Source organism: Solanum pennellii, chromosome 1 (genome assembly GCF_001406875.1).
Source record: "Solanum pennellii chromosome 1, SPENNV200".
Lineage (NCBI taxonomy): Eukaryota > Viridiplantae > Streptophyta > Magnoliopsida > Solanales > Solanaceae > Solanum > Solanum pennellii.
Window position 1 is genome coordinate 91,036,973 of NC_028637.1, and position 21,378 is coordinate 91,058,350.

The 21,378-nt window shown below is 34.3% G+C and overlaps 2 protein-coding genes across 5 annotated transcripts in view; both read left to right on the forward strand.

The window, feature by feature from the left end:
• The first annotated feature begins 2,187 nt into the window (after positions 1-2,187).
• LOC107008212 (citrate synthase, mitochondrial) lies at positions 2,188-10,978 on the forward strand. Its single transcript, XM_015207145.2, has 20 exons — positions 2,188-2,346; positions 2,554-2,629; positions 2,769-2,831; positions 4,591-4,632; positions 4,935-5,000; positions 5,077-5,142; positions 5,254-5,367; positions 5,710-5,773; positions 5,983-6,065; positions 7,177-7,226; positions 7,303-7,380; positions 7,572-7,700; positions 7,836-7,878; positions 8,051-8,137; positions 8,838-8,939; positions 9,511-9,618; positions 9,701-9,751; positions 10,306-10,379; positions 10,466-10,517; positions 10,592-10,978. Exons 2-20 carry the CDS (start codon positions 2,579-2,581, stop codon positions 10,679-10,681), a joined length of 1,413 nt encoding a protein of 470 aa, XP_015062631.1. The 5' UTR covers positions 2,188-2,346; positions 2,554-2,578; the 3' UTR covers positions 10,682-10,978.
• Positions 10,979-13,229: 2,251 nt separating this feature from the next.
• The window catches only part of LOC107030540 (callose synthase 2), a 31,548-nt gene continuing 23,399 nt past the window's right edge, over positions 13,230-21,378 (forward strand). The window contains exons 1-11 of one of the 4 annotated variants that reach the window (XM_015231827.2): positions 13,230-13,248; positions 13,747-13,829; positions 14,043-14,276; positions 14,895-14,995; positions 15,713-15,834; positions 15,929-16,022; positions 16,206-16,316; positions 16,400-16,516; positions 16,623-16,715; positions 16,805-16,896; positions 20,593-20,719. In XM_015231827.2, the coding sequence (XP_015087313.1) occupies positions 14,090-14,276; positions 14,895-14,995; positions 15,713-15,834; positions 15,929-16,022; positions 16,206-16,316; positions 16,400-16,516; positions 16,623-16,715; positions 16,805-16,896; positions 20,593-20,719 (1,044 nt within the window). In that variant the 5' untranslated portion in view covers positions 13,230-13,248; positions 13,747-13,829; positions 14,043-14,089. The other 3 variants (XM_027914887.1, XM_015231820.2, XM_027914890.1) reach the window with 3 other exon arrangements.

Sequence of the window (21,378 nt, forward strand, 5' to 3'; positions counted from 1 at the left end):
CTATGAAAATACATTTTTTAGATATTGAGACAATAGAAAGAGTTCGCAAAATAAGAAATTTCCCTTTTTAATTTCATTATTCATATGAGGATTTATTTAGTAAGAAAACAAAAAATTGAAGACAAAATCCTTTTGTTCAAAAAATTTGATCAAAATTTAGCTAAAATGGTATTTTACTTATGTTATGTTATCTTTTAAAATATTTTTATTTTTTTTAATTTTAAGACATTTTAATTAAACAATGAATAAATAATTTATTTTAAAATAAAAAATATTTTATTTTTTAAAAATTCTGATAACAAATATTCTGGCTATTTAACTTTACTCAAAATTTAATTTGAGTTAACTCTTTACTCCGTTAGCTTCGAGAATTGAAATTACATATTTTGTTTTATTCTGTCTGACCGCTTTCAACATAAAATTAATTCTTTTGTTGTTTCCTTTTTTGTGTTTTTTTGCTAGTACATTCATAACGAAACGATCAATATTTTATTATTTTAATTAACAAATGTAGTCACATCTAATCATTCAAAATAAGTGTTTTTTCTTTCTTCTACATAAGGAAGCCTAATATTATATTTCTTCGTTTTTAATTAATTATTTATTTATTTTAATTATTTTTAATTATTTATTTATTAAACCAATTAATAAATGACAATTTTTTTATCTATTATATTTTTAATTAATTGTTTTTTAAAAAATGTAGAATCTTTTGAAAATGTAGAGTATTTTATTTCATCAACTTCATAATTAATAGGGGTAAAATATCACCCACTATATTAATTATTATTTCTTAATAAGTGTATTAATTTAAAAACGAACTAGTGCTTAGGACCAAAATGAAGAATAATTAAGCTAAACAAAATGATCGAGTACACATATGATCATTTTAATGTGCCATAGATGCATTAATTCGTAGAAGGTTCAAGGTTGGCGTATAAACAATATTGTAGTTAACCTCACTAACACATGGCAAAAAGAAGTTTTGACGTTGCATTGTTTAAGTTGATGGATTGTTCTTTTGCATTTTTAAAAAAAATCAGAATAAGTATTTTTAATTTGTCATAAATAAATGCGAGAGAATATTTATGAAAAACTCATTATAAGGTTGAAAAATAAATAAATATTTTAGAGTAAGTACGAAGATATCGATTGAATGACCACATAAATTGTAAATAAGAGTATCATAGCCTATACGAATAGGACCAGTTTAGCTCCAAGAAAATCTTGGGAAAAACTTGAGAAATGATATTTGACAATATAACTTAGGCGAATATATTTGGCAAAAATGTCAAGTTCCCAAATACTAAAAGAAAAAATTAATATTTAGAATTTAAAAAAATTTCAAAAATTATCTAAACTTTTATGTTTTATAAAAAAATACCCATTATTTATAAGTTTCAACTAATATTTATCTATCCTATCTATCTATTACTCCTTTTATCTATTTCTACTATTTGATTTCTCTTATTTTGTCATAATAATAATAATAATAAGAAGTTTGGCACAGCCGCACCGGTCGTGCTTTGATTAATTAAAATGTTTCAAATGAGAGAATTGATGATTGAAAAATGAAAAGTCATAATTCTTTGTCGGATGGGGACATCCAAAAGTCACAATGTAGTGCTATTCTGGCGGCTAACCCGCAGCCTAAAAACACACATTATTTTTGCATTATTCATCATTTATTTTTTAATTTAATTTTCACAATGGAGTAGGTATGCCATTGTTTTGGCTCAAAAAAATAAAAAATTAAATCAAGAGAAAGTTATTACTTAAAATTTACTTTCATGCAACTAATGATTTTTTTAAAAAAAATTAGCTGCTTTTGATATTTTAAAGAAAATTTTTATAGTTTGTTGGAAATCTTCTTAGCTTTATTTTGCCTTTTCGACGCCTTCAATGTTTGAAGTCAAAAGAGCACTTGGATTATATAATTGTATCCTTGTGTCGATTATTGTTTATTTTTTATTTTTAAAGTTAAATTATAAAAATTTTAATTAATATTTTAAAATATATTTTTTAATTATATTGATATGTAAAAGAATTATAATTTTATAATATTTTTTATATAATTTATAAATATTTAAAATTTTTATTTAAAATATCAAATTAATATATTCTAATTTAATTTTAAAAATTAGTTAAATTTACTTTTAAAAAGCACAAAAATAAAAGTGGACGGAGAAAGTATATTTTTTCTTTTTAAGCCAAAAAACAGTTTTTTCTTTTTCGTGTAAAAAAAGAATACTCCAATCTAATAAAAACGAACCGCACAGGACTTTAAAGGAGCAAGTTCTTTTTCGTTCCATCAGCCTACTTGAGATCTATTCCCACTGCTAAAAGGTAAGCATCCTTCTTTTCAATCGCCATTTCCAGAATCTGTTCATTGAATTGATCTGCTTTTGCAATTTTATTGATAATATTAGCTGGTGATCTATTTCGACCTTTTTGAAATGCACGTTTTTATGGAATTTTATAATATTTTGTACTGGCGATTGTCTTGATGAATCATCTATAGATACTTGCGATTAATTTAACTTTGTGATGCAGTTATTTTTTTTTATTTTCGCGAGCAATGGTGTTCTACCGTAGCGTTTCGTTGCTGTCAAAGCTCCGCTCTCGAGCGGTGAGTTGCAAAGGAAAAAATTAATTGTTGTTCATGTGATGGATTAATGATTTGAATATTTTTTTTAAAAAAAAATTGGATTCCTTTTATTGAAGTATGTATATTCCTGATCTAAATTCAATTCATTATTGATACACAGGTCCAACAGTCAAATGTTAGCAATTCTGTCCGCTGGCTTCAAGTCCAAACCTCTTCTGGTCTTGTAAGTTCTAATGTCTCCCTCTGCGAAAAAATTTAATAAGCTCTTTGGCTACTTTGTGATTACATATTATTCAAAAACCAAGCTAGTTTGCATCAGTTGATTTTTAAAATAATCAATATTTTGAATGTCCAATCATTGCTTGTTGTGGAGTGACTTGATATCGGAAGGTCATAGGTGTTATTGTGTTTTTTCTACTGAAGCAGTTAATATTAATGATGTTAGAATATGAAAATTCTAGGTAGGATTTTATTTGGTGCACAGCTTCTTCAAATGTGTTTCCAAGACCAAAATCTGCCTGTGATAGGGTTGTCCTGAAGGATGGAGTAGCATGACTTCACAGGAAAAAACCCACTTTTGTACCTTTCCAGCATAGGCAGTCTTGTTTAGTAGGACAGATGGACAGGGATCCTATCTTTTATACCAATATGCAGACTCAGTTGAATTCCCAATCAGTACAAAAGCTGCCTGATTGGAAGTTCATGAGAAGAGTTTCGAAATTGTTGATTGAGAGGGAGATGACCCACCAAGCATCATGCCAAAAGCTTATTTTCTGTCTCCCAACAGAAAATAGGCGTCGCCTAGAAATCCTCTCTAAGTGAACTGATTGTTTTCCGTACATAGAATCCACAAGAGTTAGATGGGGACTTTGTTATGCATTGATTGAGAATCCCAAACTTGGTTTTTATGAGTTTTCTCCCCAGCGCTTGATCCTGCATTATGAATCTCGATCTCCATAACCATTTACGAAGTAGACTATCATTTTGAATTTTGAAGTTCGTTACTGCGAAACCACCAGCTTTGTTTTTGCTACTTTATAGTTGAAGTTATTATTTTTTCCTTTCATTTTTATTATCTGGATTTTCTGATCATTATCTGTGTATGAAATGGCGGTTTGAGCGTCTCTTAGTGTTTTAAAATTAATATCCCTACATCATTAAGCACCTGGGCTCTAGCTTATATAACATCCTAAATGAAAAGCTAGATTTTGCAGTGAAAACACTGCAGAGATACTATGGCGTCTGTTAAGATCTGACATCTTGTTAACAAAAATGACTCCCAAAATAGTGAAATTACTGTTTTTTCTTCGGTATGGCCTTCTTGGGTCAAGTTAATCTGCCACTTGACTAGTCTTGTGTCTTGACAGTGTGTAAGCAAGTTAATTTTGAGGATGCTTTTGGTGTTTACAAGCTAAATTATATGCTTGGCCAGCTAATTTTCTTCAAACTCTTGAAGGCGATGGCTCATGCTAGGTTGTAAACAGTCATAGGGCTCTCAGAGTGTTGCATTTTTGTCTCGGATTTTCAGATGTCACCTGATATTATTGCAAATTGGCTGGTCCAGTGAAGCACAAATCTCAAGTATTACTGTGTCCTTTATTTTGTGCGACACGTTGTTCGTGTTTATTGCTATACCACAGAGGAAAAATAGACAAGTGAGGATTACACATTTGCATTAAAACCTAGGCTAATTGCCATTGTGTGGTTGATTACTTACCTTCTTTCTTTTCGACTTTGATTTGTTATAGCCAGTCTACAAATTTCCACATGAACCTCTCCTGCCCTTTTTTGCTATTTTGTTTTTCTACGCCAGAGGACAAATTATTTAGGCAGGCGAGTATACAAACGATGTCTAATTTTAAAGTACCTTGTGAACTTGAAATGATAAATGCAAAATGTTTTACCCCTTCATCTTTTAATTAATTCTTACACTTCTTCTTAGTATTCCCATATAATTCAATTTATAATTTTCTTTGATATAGGATCTGCGTTCTGAGCTGCAAGAATTGATTCCTGAACAACAGGTATATGTAGATTCATTTCTTACCGCTTTAGTTCCCTTTGATTCCAGAGCTTAAGTTTGTGTACACTGGGGCTTTACTTCACAGTTTCTACTTTTCCCCTAAACTACACGGGAGAATGTTTCAACCATAACATGTTTTTTCGCTCTTTTCATGAAAATTTTCTATATAGAAAAAAAAGGTCTCATGTTTTGTATACACTGAGAGGGGACTTCATGAAGTTGTGAGATGTGAGATCATTATCATGTGATATATGTATAATTCTGATTCTCTAATTCTTGTGATTATTTTCTTTTTTTCATTAGGATCGCCTGAAAAAGATCAAGTCAGAATATGGAAAGGTTCAATTGGGGAACATCACAGTTGATATGGTAACAGAAGTTTTAGTTAAAACATAAGTTTGGGAATATGCTGTAAATCTGGAGTGACATTTTTTCAATTTGAAAGGTTCTTGGTGGAATGAGAGGAATGACAGGATTACTGTGGGAAACCTCATTACTTGACCCTGATGAGGTTACATTCTGCCTAATCTGTATCCTATAATGAATGCAAGTCAATCACAAAATCATATTAATTTCTGTGATTGCTGTCACGTCATTCATTACCTTTACTATATTCTTTCAGGGAATTCGCTTCCGGGGGTTGTCTATACCTGAATGCCAAAAGGTATTACCTGCAGCAAAGCCTGGGGGTGAGCCCTTGCCTGAAGGTCTTCTCTGGCTTCTTTTAACAGGAAAGGTGAGTGAGTTCTTGAGTGCCTAATTTACCCTATCACATAGGAAATTTGAAATAACATCCATTTGAACTGCTTCACGAAGTATGAATTTTTAAGGCACTTCAAAGATTCTCTGTTTAACAGCTCTTAAGCCCTGAGTTTGGACTGAGTTGCCCCTTCTGTACAAGTAGATTTCTTTTTCTCATGCACACGAAGCCGGACCTACTCTAGTTATATAATATTGCAATTGTTCAAAACTGAGTATGATTTGTCTAGAAAAATTGCTATAGCAGTCCTTGAGGTGGTTATTATACATGCTTAGATTTGAAGTCTATACTTATCTTCTCTCTCATACTCTTGTGAAGGTGCCATCAAAAGAGCAAGTGAATTCATTGTCTCAGGAATTGCGGAGTCGGGCTACTATCCCTGGTATGTAGTTGTCCTATTGTATTTTCTTGTTCATTTTTTATGAGTGCTGCTAGTCTATGACTTCTACAGTATAATGAAACTCCTTAAATTTGAACCTTTTTTATTATAAATTTAGTTGCATAATATTCATTTTACTAAAAATATTCATTCATCGCACCACTTGATGCTTTTCCTTTTCTGAGGTTTTATCAGTAACTTTATTGCTGCAGATCATGTATACAAAACTATTGATGCCTTACCAGTCACAGCTCATCCAATGACCCAGTTTGCTACTGGAGTCATGGCTCTTCAGGTGAAATTTGAATTTTTTAATTCTCTGTTTCTGCTTTAAGTAATTTCCAAAATATCATGCATTCACAATTAAACGTAGATCCTTTGATTTGATTCTGACCTTTCTGATCTTCACTACGAACACTCGATCTTCACAACAGACGATTTGGGTGCTTCTCAACAAAATATAGGGTGTGAAGTTGGTTAACCTTCTGCTGTAATGTTTTATTTGATGCGCCTGGACCTATTGACTTGGTGAACTTGGAATCTGTAGCTACACTTAGTATGTACTAAATTTTTTGGTGACTTGTCGTGTAATCAAGTATAGCTTGTCCCTTCTTCCATTGATATTGTTCCACCTGCGAAAGACCGAACTAATCATACTTTCATCGCTTTTAAGTGAGTTTTGGGAGATTTAAGTAGGTGTTTTGGACATGATTTGGTTGAGATTTGAAAAATGTTGTATTTTGAGTTGAAGTTGAAAAAGGTATTGGGAGGTTGAAGTTGTGATTGGACATCAACATACAGTTGAAATTTGTGAGTGAATTTGGAAAGCCTAAAAATTATTTTTTTTTAAAACCTCAAATTCTATATTTCAAGTTTGAAGAGTTATTCAAAATAATCTCCAAATATTATTTCAAATATTTGAAATCTTATCTATGGCTAAATGGTTCCTAAGTGCTTTGGGGTGGCCCAATGGTTTGGGCTTGGGACTTCCATGTTGAAGGTCTCAAGTTCGAAACCCCTTGCCAGCGAAGCAAAGGGTTCGCCTTCTGGGTCGAGCTCGTCACACTGGGCTTGCCTAGTGCGGGTTACCTCACGTGTGTGGTTTACGAGCTATTTCATAGAAGTGAGAGAATTACCCTTTGCGCAGCCAAAGAGCTGCTGCTGCGGGTTTCCCTTGTCAAAAAAAAAAAAAAGCAAAAAAGAAAGAGATATATAGCATCATGAAGCAGCTCTGAGGGTTGATTCTGTTGTCTTACTGTTTTGTGGATCTTTGAGAACCTTGGAATTAAAAGATGATAGAAGGAATCTAATCTGTATTTAGCTCAAGAAAATGGTGGGTGGTTTTGTCTGTTGCAGTCTTATTAGGTGATTTCAACCACCAATTCGCTACCTTGTTTTCTCTGTAGGTTCAAAGTGAATTTCAAAAGGCATACGAGAAAGGGATTCACAAATCAAAGTAAGCCTTGTCAAAGTCATCTCTTGAAGCTGGTTATTTAATTTCCAGGAAAACACTAACAATGTTGTGTCATTAGGTTTTGGGAACCAACATATGAGGATTCCATGAATCTGATTGCTCAAGTTCCACTTGTTGCTGCTTATGTTTATCGCAGGTCAGATAATAGTATGGTGTTTACCAGTTCTTATTTTCGTATTCTCTTTTATCCGCATATATGTTGCACTTGGAAGAAGATAATTTTCTAATCTGATTTCTCTGCTTAGTAGCTTTCTGTTATTGGGTTTTACTTACATGGAAATTGGTCTTTGAAACTGTGCAAACTGATCCTTTTGTTTGCACTTGAAGGATGTACAAGAATGGCGACACTATACCTAAGGATGAATCCCTGGATTATGGTGCAAATTTTGCTCACATGCTTGGTTTCAGTAGCTCTGAAATGCATGAACTTATGAGGCTCTATGTCACAATACACAGGTTAATTTGAGTCCTGAATTATTATAACTATTTTATGATACCCTCTTTCTGAGTATTTAACGTCTTTCCTGGCAACCAGGATTTCCAGTCGCATGCATTTTATAACCAGTTGGCATTGATTTTGTTGTGTTGCAGTGATCATGAAGGTGGTAATGTCAGTGCTCACACTGGTCACTTGGTGCGTACTTTACCTCACTCTGTGGTTTATGGATAAACTAAGTGTTTACTAGTGGTCTTAACTCTCAACTAAGTGTTTCCAATAGCTGAAGCCTTGTTTTTGTCCATGTTTTTTCATAAGTCAACATTCTATGGTCAGGTTTTTCAGTAGCACTAATTGTACTTTAATTCAGGTTGCTAGTGCTTTGTCGGATCCTTACCTCTCCTTTGCTGCTGCTTTGAATGGTTTAGCCGGACCACTTCATGGTTTAGCCAATCAGGTGCTTTGTCTGCTTTACAGTTGTTGTTTCTTCTGTACTGCTTTGATTGCACACTAGGTATTTCCCTTGCTGTAATTTCTATTGTCATCTGTGTATTAATATTCATCCCCATTGCCCAAGGCTCAAATAAATGGAGAGGTGAGAATCTGAAACGAAATGATGTGCGATTTAAGTTGGAAAAAGATATGTGATATTCCAATGAGCCTGGAAGTCAAAACTTTTAGTTACTAAGATAAACAAGCTCTATTCTCTAACTAATATTCTTCACAATTAACATGCCATTGTTGGTGCTGCACCATATGCCTCAATTAACAATTTTTCATCTACAATATGAATAAAAAACCAAAACGGACTCTATAATTTGATGGAAAAAACTCTGCTTATTTGGCCAGCTGTTTAGTAAATTTATTCACTCGTCCAAATAAATTCCATTCATTTATCATATGGTCCAATAATTTAAGTAATCTTTCCTCCCTCATTTAAAGATTATGTTTGTTTCTGTTACCTATGTTACACAATGACATAAATGTTTCATCAGTCCAGATGGTATGTCTTTTTGTCTGCTTCTATCAAATTCAGAAATTTCCAGCAAACAGCAGTTGATTAGATATAGTTTTAGTGTATTATTAATTATATATGCATGCTGTATCTGCTGAATGATTTAAGTTTACCCAGCTGCCACTTTCTGCTTTGCGATCAGGAAGTTTTGCTATGGATAAAATCTGTTGTAGAAGAATGTGGGGAGAACATTTCCAAAGAGCAGTTGAAAGACTACGTTTGGAAAACATTGAACAGTGGCAAGGTAGTACTTACGTTCTCTGCATATTTCTATGTGACTCTGCTAATTTTATTTTTTAACCAATTGGAGCTCACTTTAGATGAAAAGTTTGACTTGCCATCACATGTTACTAAGGTTCAAAGAGTTCATTCTCCGTCAGCGTCATTTTTATATTTCATACAGTCTTCAAAAATATCAAATGATTATCACATTCTATTTGTCTCGCCGACTGCTCTTCTCATCAGGGTTACTGAACTTTACTCCTCACTTGACTTTGTCTCAAACAAAACCTTGTTTTTAAGCTTTTATTCTTCATATCTTAATGTGTTGACTATTGAGTCTTTTAAAAGTTATTCTCTCTCTCTCTCTCTCTCTCGCTATATATGTGTGTGTTTGCGTTGTATGTATATATATTATACATGTGTATGTATGTATATATGTTCAACGTAGTCTCTTTCTCCGCCTCTGTCTGTTTGTCTCTCTCTCTCCCCCTCTTTCTAGGAGTTTAGATGTTGGTTGAGTAGATGATAGAGAACTTTATAGTCACGATCCCATATTGCCGAGCTTGAAATGCTCTGTCGTTCTCAAATTGCAGGTTGTCCCTGGTTTTGGACATGGAGTTCTGCGAAAGACTGATCCAAGATATACATGCCAGAGAGAGTTCGCTATGAAGCATTTGCCCGAAGATCCACTGTTTCAACTGGTGAGTTCTTAGAAGCCTGAAGCTGTACATTGATGATACTCCTTGATTCAATGTGTTTGATCTTGGCTTTTCGTTCTTGCAGGTTTCAAAACTCTACGAAGTTGTTCCTCCTGTTCTTACAGAACTTGGCAAAGTAAATCTTTCATTTACATTGTTACTGATATTGCTTTAGCCTGTAATAGCAGTTTAGCATGATTGTTTGTACGTCTTTTTTTTTTTTCTCATTTGGAGGAAGGGATCGGCATTCAAGTTTTACTAATTACCCAAAATATCCACTAAGATGATTGACTTAAATTTTTGGAAGAACTTAAAATATGGATTAAGATTTTGGAAGAACTTAAGTGCATCTTTCAGGTTGTTAGGAAATTATCTCTTTTTACGCATGTCTGTCGGTCGAAAATGGGATTTTGTGAGGCATTGGTACCTTATCAATTGTATGTAAGATTTTCCCCTAATCTCAGTAGTCATTCTGATTCTCTCAGAATCATTGTATGATCTCTCAGATTTTTCCTCAGCCTTCTTATTTCATATGGAACTTCCATGAACTCTAATTATGCTTTGTTTTCTGATCATCCCATAAGCGGTTGTCTTCTTTTGTTGATACTCTTTCTGAGCTGCTATACATTTGGCATATCATGTCTCTGTAGGCAGAATGCTTTTGTTCATTGACTGGGGATTCTTTTGCAGGTTAAAAACCCTTGGCCAAATGTTGATGCCCACAGTGGTGTGTTGTTGAACTATTATGGTTTAACTGAAGCAAGGTATGACAGATTCATATTGCTCATAGAATTGACTATGAGAATGGATCAAAAAAACTGATTTCTTCCTTGGATTTTTTCTCGTACAGATATTATACTGTCCTCTTTGGCGTATCAAGAGCTCTTGGCATTTGCTCTCAGGTACTTTCCACTCTGGTTATTTTTTAGTGGTGCTTTCTCTAGTCTTTCTGTCTACTAATACTTCATCTTTACAGCTAATTTGGGACCGAGCTCTTGGATTGCCGCTAGAGAGGCCAAAGAGTGTCACAATGGAGTGGCTTGAGAACCAGTGCAAGAAAGCATGAATTGTTTGAAATCTCGGCGAGCATGAAACACAATGTATAATCTTTATGAATAATTGCTTGGCAAAGCACTCCTTTATTGGGGACAAGATAGGTCGTAGCATGGTTAACGACTTCAGTTCAAACTTCACTGAATTTGTGTGAATTGTATGGTTTCTAGAGCCTTGTCCCTGAATTTTGAACTTAGTGTAGTGGATTCATTTTTCTTCTTTCCGAATTCCTCACACGCTGATCCAGCATGTAAAAATAATAGGTCGATGCTATTAATCGTATTCTTGGTTGCCATTACACTTGTGATGAGTTCCTTTTGCTTGAAACTTAGTAATCCGTTGATTCCCGCAATAAACTATAATTGTGTAGTTTCTTAAATTTGCTAGTTCTTGCAGTCGCATGTTTGCAATTCCAATATCTGATGATATTATGAACTGTATCTGCTATGGCTAGCTAGGCGTATTTCTTCCTATTCCTTTGTGTGCCACCTTCAATTTTTTTGTTTCTTTTGCAAATTTATACCTCAATTACTGGGTGTTCTCTTTGCCTATCTAATTTACCACTATTTATTATGTGTTTATACTTAAAACAAACTAATAAAGTATTGATGGTATGTTTACCTATCTAAAGTATCACTATAACCTTTTCCATATCCACTCAAAATTGGCCGTAATCTAATTTAGGTATTGCTAATCCAATGCCATCACTTTATGAGTCTTTTAAAAAACATATCGTGTTGAAATCTTCAGGATAAGTAGTGAATAAATTGACGTGCAAGTTAGTAGTAGTTTTCTTAGTCATATTTTCCTAAATAAAATAATTCAGTGGTCATTTTTTTTTCTTAGAGAGAACTAACTATCAACTTGTTTTAATATTTTGCGTGCACCAGATGTTCTCTTCTTTTTCCCTTTCCCAATAAAGTACGTCCCTGAAATTTTTTTGGTGAAGCCTAGGAGTTCTATGAAATTACTCCAAATAAAAAATTGTCAATAAATTCACATCTAATTGACTCAGAAAGACTCAAAAAGCCATGGTTGAATCACCACAATAGTGACAAATTTTAATTTGTGCTCTGCTATTTCTATCTCAATTCATGTGATTTTTTTTAATTCAAAAAGAAATAATAAGTTTGATATTTATAAAAAATTTAATATCAAATTCTTATTTATTATTAAAAAAATCATTTGTAATTATACAAATGTGAAAAAATAATTTAGCATAAGATTCAAGTTTTATTTTTCTAGAAAACTCAATATGTATTAAAATAGTATCACAAAAATTAAGATAAAAATACTATGTACTATTTTATTAAAAGAGTTAATAAATGACAAACGGCATTGACTTCAACAAACCCAAAATAATAATTGATAGAATGACTCATCTCGTCGAGTGATTATGTTTTGATTATCGGAGATGTGGGCCCTGATTTTGGTTTGGCTGGACATAAAGATTGGTTGGTACGATAGAAATTGGATTTAATTTTGGTTTAATACATAGATAGCTATTTTAATTTAATAAAAATTACATACATACATAATTTAAGATATATAATTTCTAAAAGTTTCTATTATTTTAAAGAATTACAAAAATTTCCTCTCAGATACATCCCTCATAAAGTAATGTGTCATTTGCAATGTATCCGAGAACATTGAAAAAATCAGAATTTTTCTATTTTGAAAAACTTACGGAATAGAATGTAATTAACCCTCAAATATATGAGATTTCTCTAAGTTATATTTAAATTTATTAACATATTTCATTTAGATTCGAACTTATATTCTAATTGAATCCCTATTCTTAAATAATCGATTCAATCAGATATTTTCTATTTAAAATTTTGAAAAAGTTTTGCACTTGTTTTTTCTGTCTATTAGTAGTTAATTTAATTATATAAAATATATCATGTCTTAAATATGCGCATTAACACATGATGCTTTGCGGCTTATCGATACAAATGCTGAATTACGTAATAGACAATAAAAACATACGAAAAAAAGAGAGAGGAAATTGAACATAACGTCTAATTGGAACATTTTGTTAGATACTAAGATGTTCCATTAGACCATATTTAGTTTGAATACCTAAATAAAATATTGTGACAAGTTTAAAAGATTGATGGCATAATAAATTTTTAGGTTTTAATATCTTGCATTTTTTCTGAATGGAAACGTAGAGAGAGATGATGTGTTATTATACGATATGTCATTAAAAATATATTTCTACAGATAAAGTAGGTCATTCAAGCTCGATTATAGTAGTATGTTTATCGAAAATCAATAAAAAAATGAGATAGAATAAAGATCTATTCTACTTTAATCAAAGGTTTATGTTTAAACACTTAATACAAAAATGAATTATGTTAAAGAATATTTTTAAAAATAAATCTGAATTAGCTGAGACCTCGATAAGAATATGGAATAAAGTATGGGAAGAAAAACAAATATGCCCACTTGAATTATTATTTGTACAAATATGTCGGACCAAAGGACCTCTCTATGTCTTTTTTTTTTTTTATAAATAACCGCGTTGATGTTTTCCTTTTTTTTTATACACAGTATCTGTTGGGCAGCTCTTATCTTGTGAGTGAACATCACCCTACCACTATCTCTCTCTTTTCATGTGTCACTGTCTTTCTTCTGCTCTGTAGTAACACTTCCAACACTCACCACAGAAACTAATTTACTACTGTACAAACATTATTTGTCTTCTATTGGTGCGGAGTTACAAGAATTTCATTTCTCGGTATCATCATAAGTCACTTTTCTCTTCACTCTGCTTAAAATCCGGCAAAATTTTCATCTTCTTGAAACACCCTTTTCAAGAAAGTGCTCTGTTCTTTGTCCTGTTTGATTAACTGTTCAAGAAAGTAAGAATAATAAAGTTTCGGAATAAAGTTAGTGGTTCTTTTTTTTTGTTTTGATCACGGAAAAAGTTGTCTTTTTATGATATTCAAGAAGTTAGTTAAGGGTTTTGAGAATTTCTTGAAGTTTCGGAATTTTGTTGTTTGGGGTTCTTGAATTGGTTTTTCTTTTCTTGCTATGCTGGTTTGTTGGAAATTTGGGTTTGTCTTGATATAGTTAACGAGAAAGGAGGATTATGGAGTTGCTGTGGTTTATCAAGAGACAGCAGTGAAGTGTAGGACTGTTGGTGAGGTATTTTGGTATGTTTACTGGTTTCCTTTACTTCTGAAATTTGATTTTTCACTTGTTTCTTGAATGCCAAGATATGTAATCAAGTAGGTGCCTTTGTTCTCATTCTCAGTTTTTTTCAGTAATGGTTAAGGGGTTTCTATGTTATGGATGGGGTCACTATCTTTTTGTTGTGTAGGGTTGGTTGCTGCTCAGCACAGTCTTTTCAATATCTTTTTTGACAGGTAAAGTTAGAGGAAGTTGCAATTGAGCTTTGAGGGCTCAAAGTAAAATGGCTTACCAGAGGAAGGGATCTGATCTGCAGCCGCAGAGGCGTATTCTGCGGACGCAGACTGCTGGTAATTTAGGGGAGTCAATGATGGACAGTGAAGTAGTACCATCATCTCTAAGTGAAATTGCACCCATTCTTCGTGTTGCCAATGAGGTCGAGCCCAGCAATCCCAGGGTAGCTTATCTATGTAAGTGATACCTGCCAACTTTTGGTGCTGAAGAACATGAACTTAGATTTTTGCTCATATTTATTTATCAAGTATATTTGTCAAAATTTTTGCTCCTAAAATATGTTAGAATTTGGCATGTAGTTTGAAATGTATGTATAGTCAAGCAGACTACAGAAACTTGAGTCAATGGAGGTTCTCTGTATTGTGTTTTTACAAATTTATGCTGTCTTTTCACTCTGCTCCTTTTGTGAGCAACTGTGAGAAATGTGGTAGAGGTGACAAGTAGGTTGAACAACTTAATTTTATATATTAAGATGAAGTTGTTCTCATAGGCTTAAAAAGGAAGTCAAGAACATTTTGCCTATACTATAATATAATTGAAGCTAAATATCATGATAAATACTGGATTACTCCATTTCCTGGCTGCATGATCAATTGATGGTCAACTAATAGTTAGTTATCTTCTTTCTTCAATCAACATAACTCTTCTGCTCAGTAATTAGCATCTTTAGGATGCCTTTACCCTCCAATGCAACCAAAGATCCTCTTTCCTTTGCTTTTAGTAGTGGTGAAGGAAATGATACCCTGCATATTGTGCAACTACCTGATGCAGTTTGTCTCCTGCAATCAAATCAGGTCGATTCTATGCCTTTGAAAAAGCTCACAGGTTAGATCCAACATCAAGTGGACGTGGAGTTCGCCAGTTCAAAACATCCCTTCTTCAACGGTTAGAAAAGGTAAACTGTTTTATACCACCACTATTGATATGCTTGTCATGGTATATGTTTAATATGGTGATGTTTCAAATTAATATCTTTTGTGTGCCGGTATTAGTCAATCATATTGGTGTGATTTAGATTTCTGTGAAGCTTTATTCTTATACTATATGGAGGGAAAAAGTGGAGAGATAGCAGTCTTCAAATGCAAAGTCAGTAGCACATAAGCATATTAGTAGAACCATATGTGAACACAAAATGGAGCAATCTTTCTTGGCTTTTCCAGATGATCAAGAAAACCTTATCTATATGTGGTATATAATGTAGTCACGTTCAATAGGTACAACACATTTAACATAAGTTATAGTTGAAGGAATAGGTAGATTAAAAGAAGATTGAGAAGGGGTGACAGTGAGGAAGAAGAGATATTGAAAGCCATGAGAAGCTGCAAGTGTTTAGCCTAAGGTTACTCGCGACAAATATTTATCTAGAAACTGTCTACATAGTTGATTCAGTGGGGTGATCATTGGACATCTGCTCATGCTATCATCCAAACTTCAGTCTTAAACATGAACAATTGGGTTGTCCACTAAAATCTTTGATCCAGTATTTTTGGGGTTTATTTGGCTTCAGTCACCCTGTTGGTACCCTATTTTTTCTGTGCTTCCATCACTTTTAGGGGTTCTAAAATATCAATGTGTACATTGAGGAACTTTGTTTATTTTCACATTTTTGCAGGAAAATGAAACAACCCTAGCTGGAAGGACAAAAAGTGATGCTCGTGAAATGCAGAGTTTCTACCAGCATTACTATAGGAAGTATATTCAGGCTTTGCAGAATGCTGCTGATAAAGCTGATCGGTATATTCAATACTGAGGCTGCCTACTTTATTTTGCTGTTAGATTTTCTTCATGCTGATTCTTTGTGGACGTTTCTCTGTGTGCTTTCTTTTAGCGCACGACTTACAAAAGCATACCAAACAGCTGCTGTGCTTTTTGAGGTCTTGAAAGCTGTTAACCTGACAGAAGCTGTGGAAGTGTCTGACGAGGTAGGCTAGATTTTTCAAATATGTTTTTCTAATCTATTCAAGTTGCTATAGGTATATAGGGCTCCCAATTACCTCTTTGCCAATAGAGATATTGTTGTTAGAAGTGGATGTGTTATGTATATGCCTCAGCTCCTTGTCTAGCTTCCTGGCTTATCCTCTACTTTATATGCATTTCACATGTAGATTTTGGAAGCTCATACAAAGGTTGCCGAGAAGACTGAGATACTAGTTCCATATAATATACTTCCACTTGATCCTGATAGTTCAAATCAAGCAATTATGAGATATCCTGAGGTTGGGTTCTAGTCCCTTTTCGTGTTTTCTAGACTTTACTTTGATGATGCTTCTTTCATATGCTTTTCTTACATTTATCGTAGATTCAAGCTACTGTCACTGCTCTTCGCAATACAAGAGGTCTTCCATGGCCAAAAAACCATAAGAAGAAAGTTGATGAAGATATTCTGGACTGGCTTCAAGCTATGTTTGGTTTTCAGGTGTAGTTTTCTATAATATTCTGGGAACACACACCAGATGAGTTATGTAAACAGTATGAGTTTCTGTGTTTCACAATGTTATTTTGTAATTGGAATTGACAAGCAGAAAGATAATGTGGCGAATCAGCGGGAGCATCTGATTCTGTTGTTGGCTAATGTCCACATCCGACAATTTCCAAAGCTTGATCAACAACCAAAGGTTATTCTTTGTCATCCATTTCACATCAAATTGCACTTTTATCTCTTTGTTTCTGTTTTTGACGTTGACATCTACATCACTCTCACTAGCTGGATGACCTGGCACTTACTGATGTTATGAAGAAACTTTTCAAAAACTACAAAAAATGGTGCAAGTATCTTGGTCGCAAGAGCAGTCTTTGGTGAGCTGATCTCCTTTTTTATCAATCAGTTCATATTGAGTTGTTTACTAGTACTGGCAGCTCTGTTAATTGTTAGAATAGGAATAAATATTTCTTACTTAGAATAGGAATTAGAATAGGAATAAGAATAGGAATTCTAGTTGGAAAAGGTTGCCAATGTAGTGTCTATAAATAGGGTCTTCATGTAACAATTTAGATGCGCAATTCAATAATATTTTCTCCATTATTTCTCACATGGTGTCAGAGCATTGGTGAGAAACAAACAATTCAATTTCTGGTGACGTTTCCGGTGACGTTTGGGACTGATTTTATCATTTTTTATTCACCAAACATCTTGTCCATACACTCCTCAACAAAATGGTGTCGCAGAAAGAAATAATAGGCATCTCATAGAGATTGCTCGCACTCTCCTCATTGAATCCCATGTTCCGCTGAGTTTTTGGGGCGATGCAGTCCTTTCCGCTTGTTATTTAATTAACAGAATGCCCTCTTCTTCTATTCAGAATCAGGTTCCACATTCCATACTGTTTCCTCAGTCACATCTCTATCCTATCCCCCCTCGTGTCTTTGGGAGCACATGCTTTGTTCATAATTTAGCCCCTAGAAAAAGATAAATTAGCTCCTCGTGCCCTCAAATGTGTCTTTCTTGGTTACTCTAGAGTTCAAAAAGGGTATCGTTGTTATTTACATGATCTTTATCGATACCTTATGTCCGCTGATGTTACATTTTTTGAGTCTCAGCCTTACTATACATCTTCTGATCATACTGATGTCTCTATGGTCTTACCCACACCTCAAGTTTTACCTGTGCCAACCTTTGAGGGATCTACAGTTACGTCTACATCTCCAGTTGCAGTGCCACCACTACTAACTTATCATCGTCGTCCACGTCCAACCCTAGTCCCAGATGATTCATGTTATGCGCCAGACCCTGCTCCTATTGCGGACTTGCCTCTACCTAGGCCACCGCTTGCACTTCAAAAAGGTATACGATCTACTCGAAATACTAACCCGCATTATACCTTCTTAAGTTATCACCGTCTATCATCACTCCATTATGCCTTTGTGTCGTCTTTGTCCTCTGTTTCCATTCCTAAGACTACAGGTGAAGCACTTTCTAATTTTGGATGGAGGCAGGCTATGGTTGATGAGATGTCTGCTTTACATAAGAGTGGTACTTGGGAGCTTGTCTCCCTTCCTGCAGGTAAATCCACTGTCGGTTGTCGTTGGGTTTATGCAGTCAAAATTGGTCTAGATGGTCAGGTTGATCGACTTAAGGCTCGCCTTGTCGCCAAAGGGTATACTCAGATATTTGGGCTAGATTATAGTGACACTTTCGCTCTTGTGGCTAAAATAGCATCTGTTCGTCTTTTTCTATCTATGGCTGCCGTTCGTCATTGGCCTCTTTATCAGTTGGACAAAGATTTTTTTTCTGCATGGTGATATTGAGGAAGAAGTCTATATGGAGCAACCACCTGGTTTTGTATGTCGATTGCGTAGGTCACTCTATGGTCTGAAAAAGTCTCCTCAAGCTTGGTTTGGGAAGTTCAGCACAATAATTCAGGAGTTTGGCATGACTCGTAGTGGAGCTGATCACTCTGTGTTTTATCGACATTCTGCACCCGGTCGATGTATCTATTTGGTTGTTTATGTTGATGATATTGTTATCACCGGTAATGATCAAGATGGTATCACCGATTTAAAGCAACATCTTTTTAAGCACTTTCAGACTAAAGTCCTTGGCAGATTGAAGTATTTTCTAGGTATTGAGGTTGCTCTGTCTAGATCAGACATTGTTATCTCTCAACGCAAGTATGCCTTAGACATTCTTGAGGAGACAGGAATGATGGGATGTAGACCTATTGACACTTCGATGGATCCGATGTTAAGCTTCTTCCGGACAAAGGGAGCCACTTAGTAATCCTGAAAGATATAGACGACTTGTTGGAAAGTTGAATTATCTCACAGTGATTAGACCAGACATCTCCTTTCCCGTGAGTGTTGTAAGTCAGTTTATGACTTCCCCTTGTGATAGTCATTGGGAAGCAGTTGTTCGTATTCTTCGATATATAAAGTCAGCCCCCGACAAAGGACTACTCTTTGAGGATCAAGGTCATGAGCATATCATTGGATATACAGACGCTGATTGGGCAGGATCACCCTCTGACAGACGTTCGACATCCGGATATTGTGTTTTAGTTGGAGGTAATTTGGTGTCTTGGAAGAGTAAGAAACAAAATGTGGTTGCTCGATCTAGTGTAGAATCTCGAGCAATGGCGACAGCAACTTGTGAGTTAGTTTGGCTCAAACAGTTACTGGGAGAAGTAAAATTTGGATTGATCAGATGGAACTTGTGTGTGATAATCAAGCGACTCTTCATATCGCATCAAATCCAGTGTTTCATGAAAGAACTAAGCATATTGAGATTGACTGTCACTTTGTCAGAGAAAAGATACTCTTAGGAGATATTGTTACAAAATTTGTGAAGTCAAATGATCAGCTTGCAGATATGTTCACTAAGTCTCTCACATGTTCTCGTGTTAATACATCTGTAACAAGCTAGGTGCATATAATTTGTATGCACCAGCTTGAGGGGGAGTGTTAGAATAGGAATAAGTACTTCTTACTTAGAATAGGAATTAGAATAGGAATAAGAATAGGAATTCTAGTTGGAAAAGGTTGCCAATGTAGTGTCTATAAATAGGGTCTTCATGTAACAATTTAGATGCGCAATTCAATAATATTTTCTCCATTATTTCTCACATTAATTGTCAAGTCATGCAGTTGCAAACTAAGTTGCTTGGACTCTTCACTTTTGGTGCCGCACCCGTGTTCAAATGGCCTAGGTGTCGTATGCATACCTAATTTGGTTGACCGAATTTGGTTTTTTTAAACCAAAATCAACAGAGAATTTTGGGACAAACACGTATGATTTCCATAAGCTAAGGTCGGACCATAGAAAATGGAAAACCCTGTATAGAGAAATTTCTAATTCAGTCCTTTACCTTTTATCTACTTATGGTATTCTCCTCTTGATCAATATTTTCTATTCGGAATACCTTGTAAGTTTTCCACATAATATCGCATAATATGACATATAACCCTTTTAGATATTTGAATTATATTTAGTAAATCCCCACACGGCCGCACCTGTATCCGTACCCTTGAATCTTAAAATTTAGATAATGAATGATCCGACCTCTAGATCCACACCCGTATTGAACACCCGCGCCTGAGCCCAAGCAACTTAGGTTGCAAGTATTATTGTCTACTGGCATGCTGTTATGGACAGTGGTCAAGCTGGAATCTTAAATAGGCTGGGCAGTTTTAATTGCAATCAATTAACACCAATTATTAATGGAAAGTGAAAACATGAAAAGGTAATAAAAAGTCAAGTGGAGATGGTCAACTCTAGGAGACAAGGCCGACTTTGGTGTTAAATTGATGGGAAAGAGAAGAAAGTAAGATCAATTTTGTTTTTGTAAAGACAATGGTCATACCTGATTTATTGGGAGCTCACTTAGTAGTATACCTTAATGCATACTTTTCTTCTGATGAAAATCTGAATTTCTTATGTCATTCCACTCTCAATTGAGACTGGTATGACAAATATCCTCCAAACTATAGCTCTGCCTGTGACTTCTAAATTTTGTCCAGTCTATTAGTTTCACTAATTTTACCAGTTTTTGCTTGCAGGCTGCCAACTATCCAGCAAGAAGTGCAACAGCGTAAATTACTATACATGGGTCTTTATCTTCTTATATGGGGAGAAGCTGCAAATTTAAGATTCATGCCTGAGTGCCTATGCTATATTTATCATCATGTATGGAGTAACTGTTTGTATCTTTAAGTGTTTGTCTGTACCTGATTGTGTCAGTTTCTGTTAAAGTTTTTAAGTTCTAGAACTTGATTTATCTGTACATCATGTTATTACTTCTCCGAGACATTGAATCATGATTTCTTTAGGATCATCTGGGACAAGTATCTAATTAATCATCATCTCTTTCTCAATAGAATATCCAAGGTTGCTAGGTGTATAATAAAAAGAGATCGAGTTGCTCATTAATTTTGAAAAGTTACCATTTTGAGAAATGACACTCGTATCATTATTGAACTTGGCATTTGAATGTTCAAAAATTCTAAATTGGGAGTTCTGTCAGTTAACTTATTTTAGAGAAGTGTTTATTAGTTGAAAGTTAATAGCGATTCTCACAAAATATGTATTTACGCTTATGTTGATATTGTATACATATCATTATATACGTATAAAGGAGCACCGGACTTGGAATCAGTTGTCATATCTTTATCTTTCATGTCAAAATACTTCTCCATGGGTGCAATTCCCGTACTTTCTTAGAAGATGTCAAGCTGTTATTTATGAAACTGTCTTCATATATCTTATGTTGCTTAGTTTCAAACTTGTTTACCCTATCTGCTGCTTTTACATTTTAGGTTTTCCAGTACATTTACTAGTGCAAATCT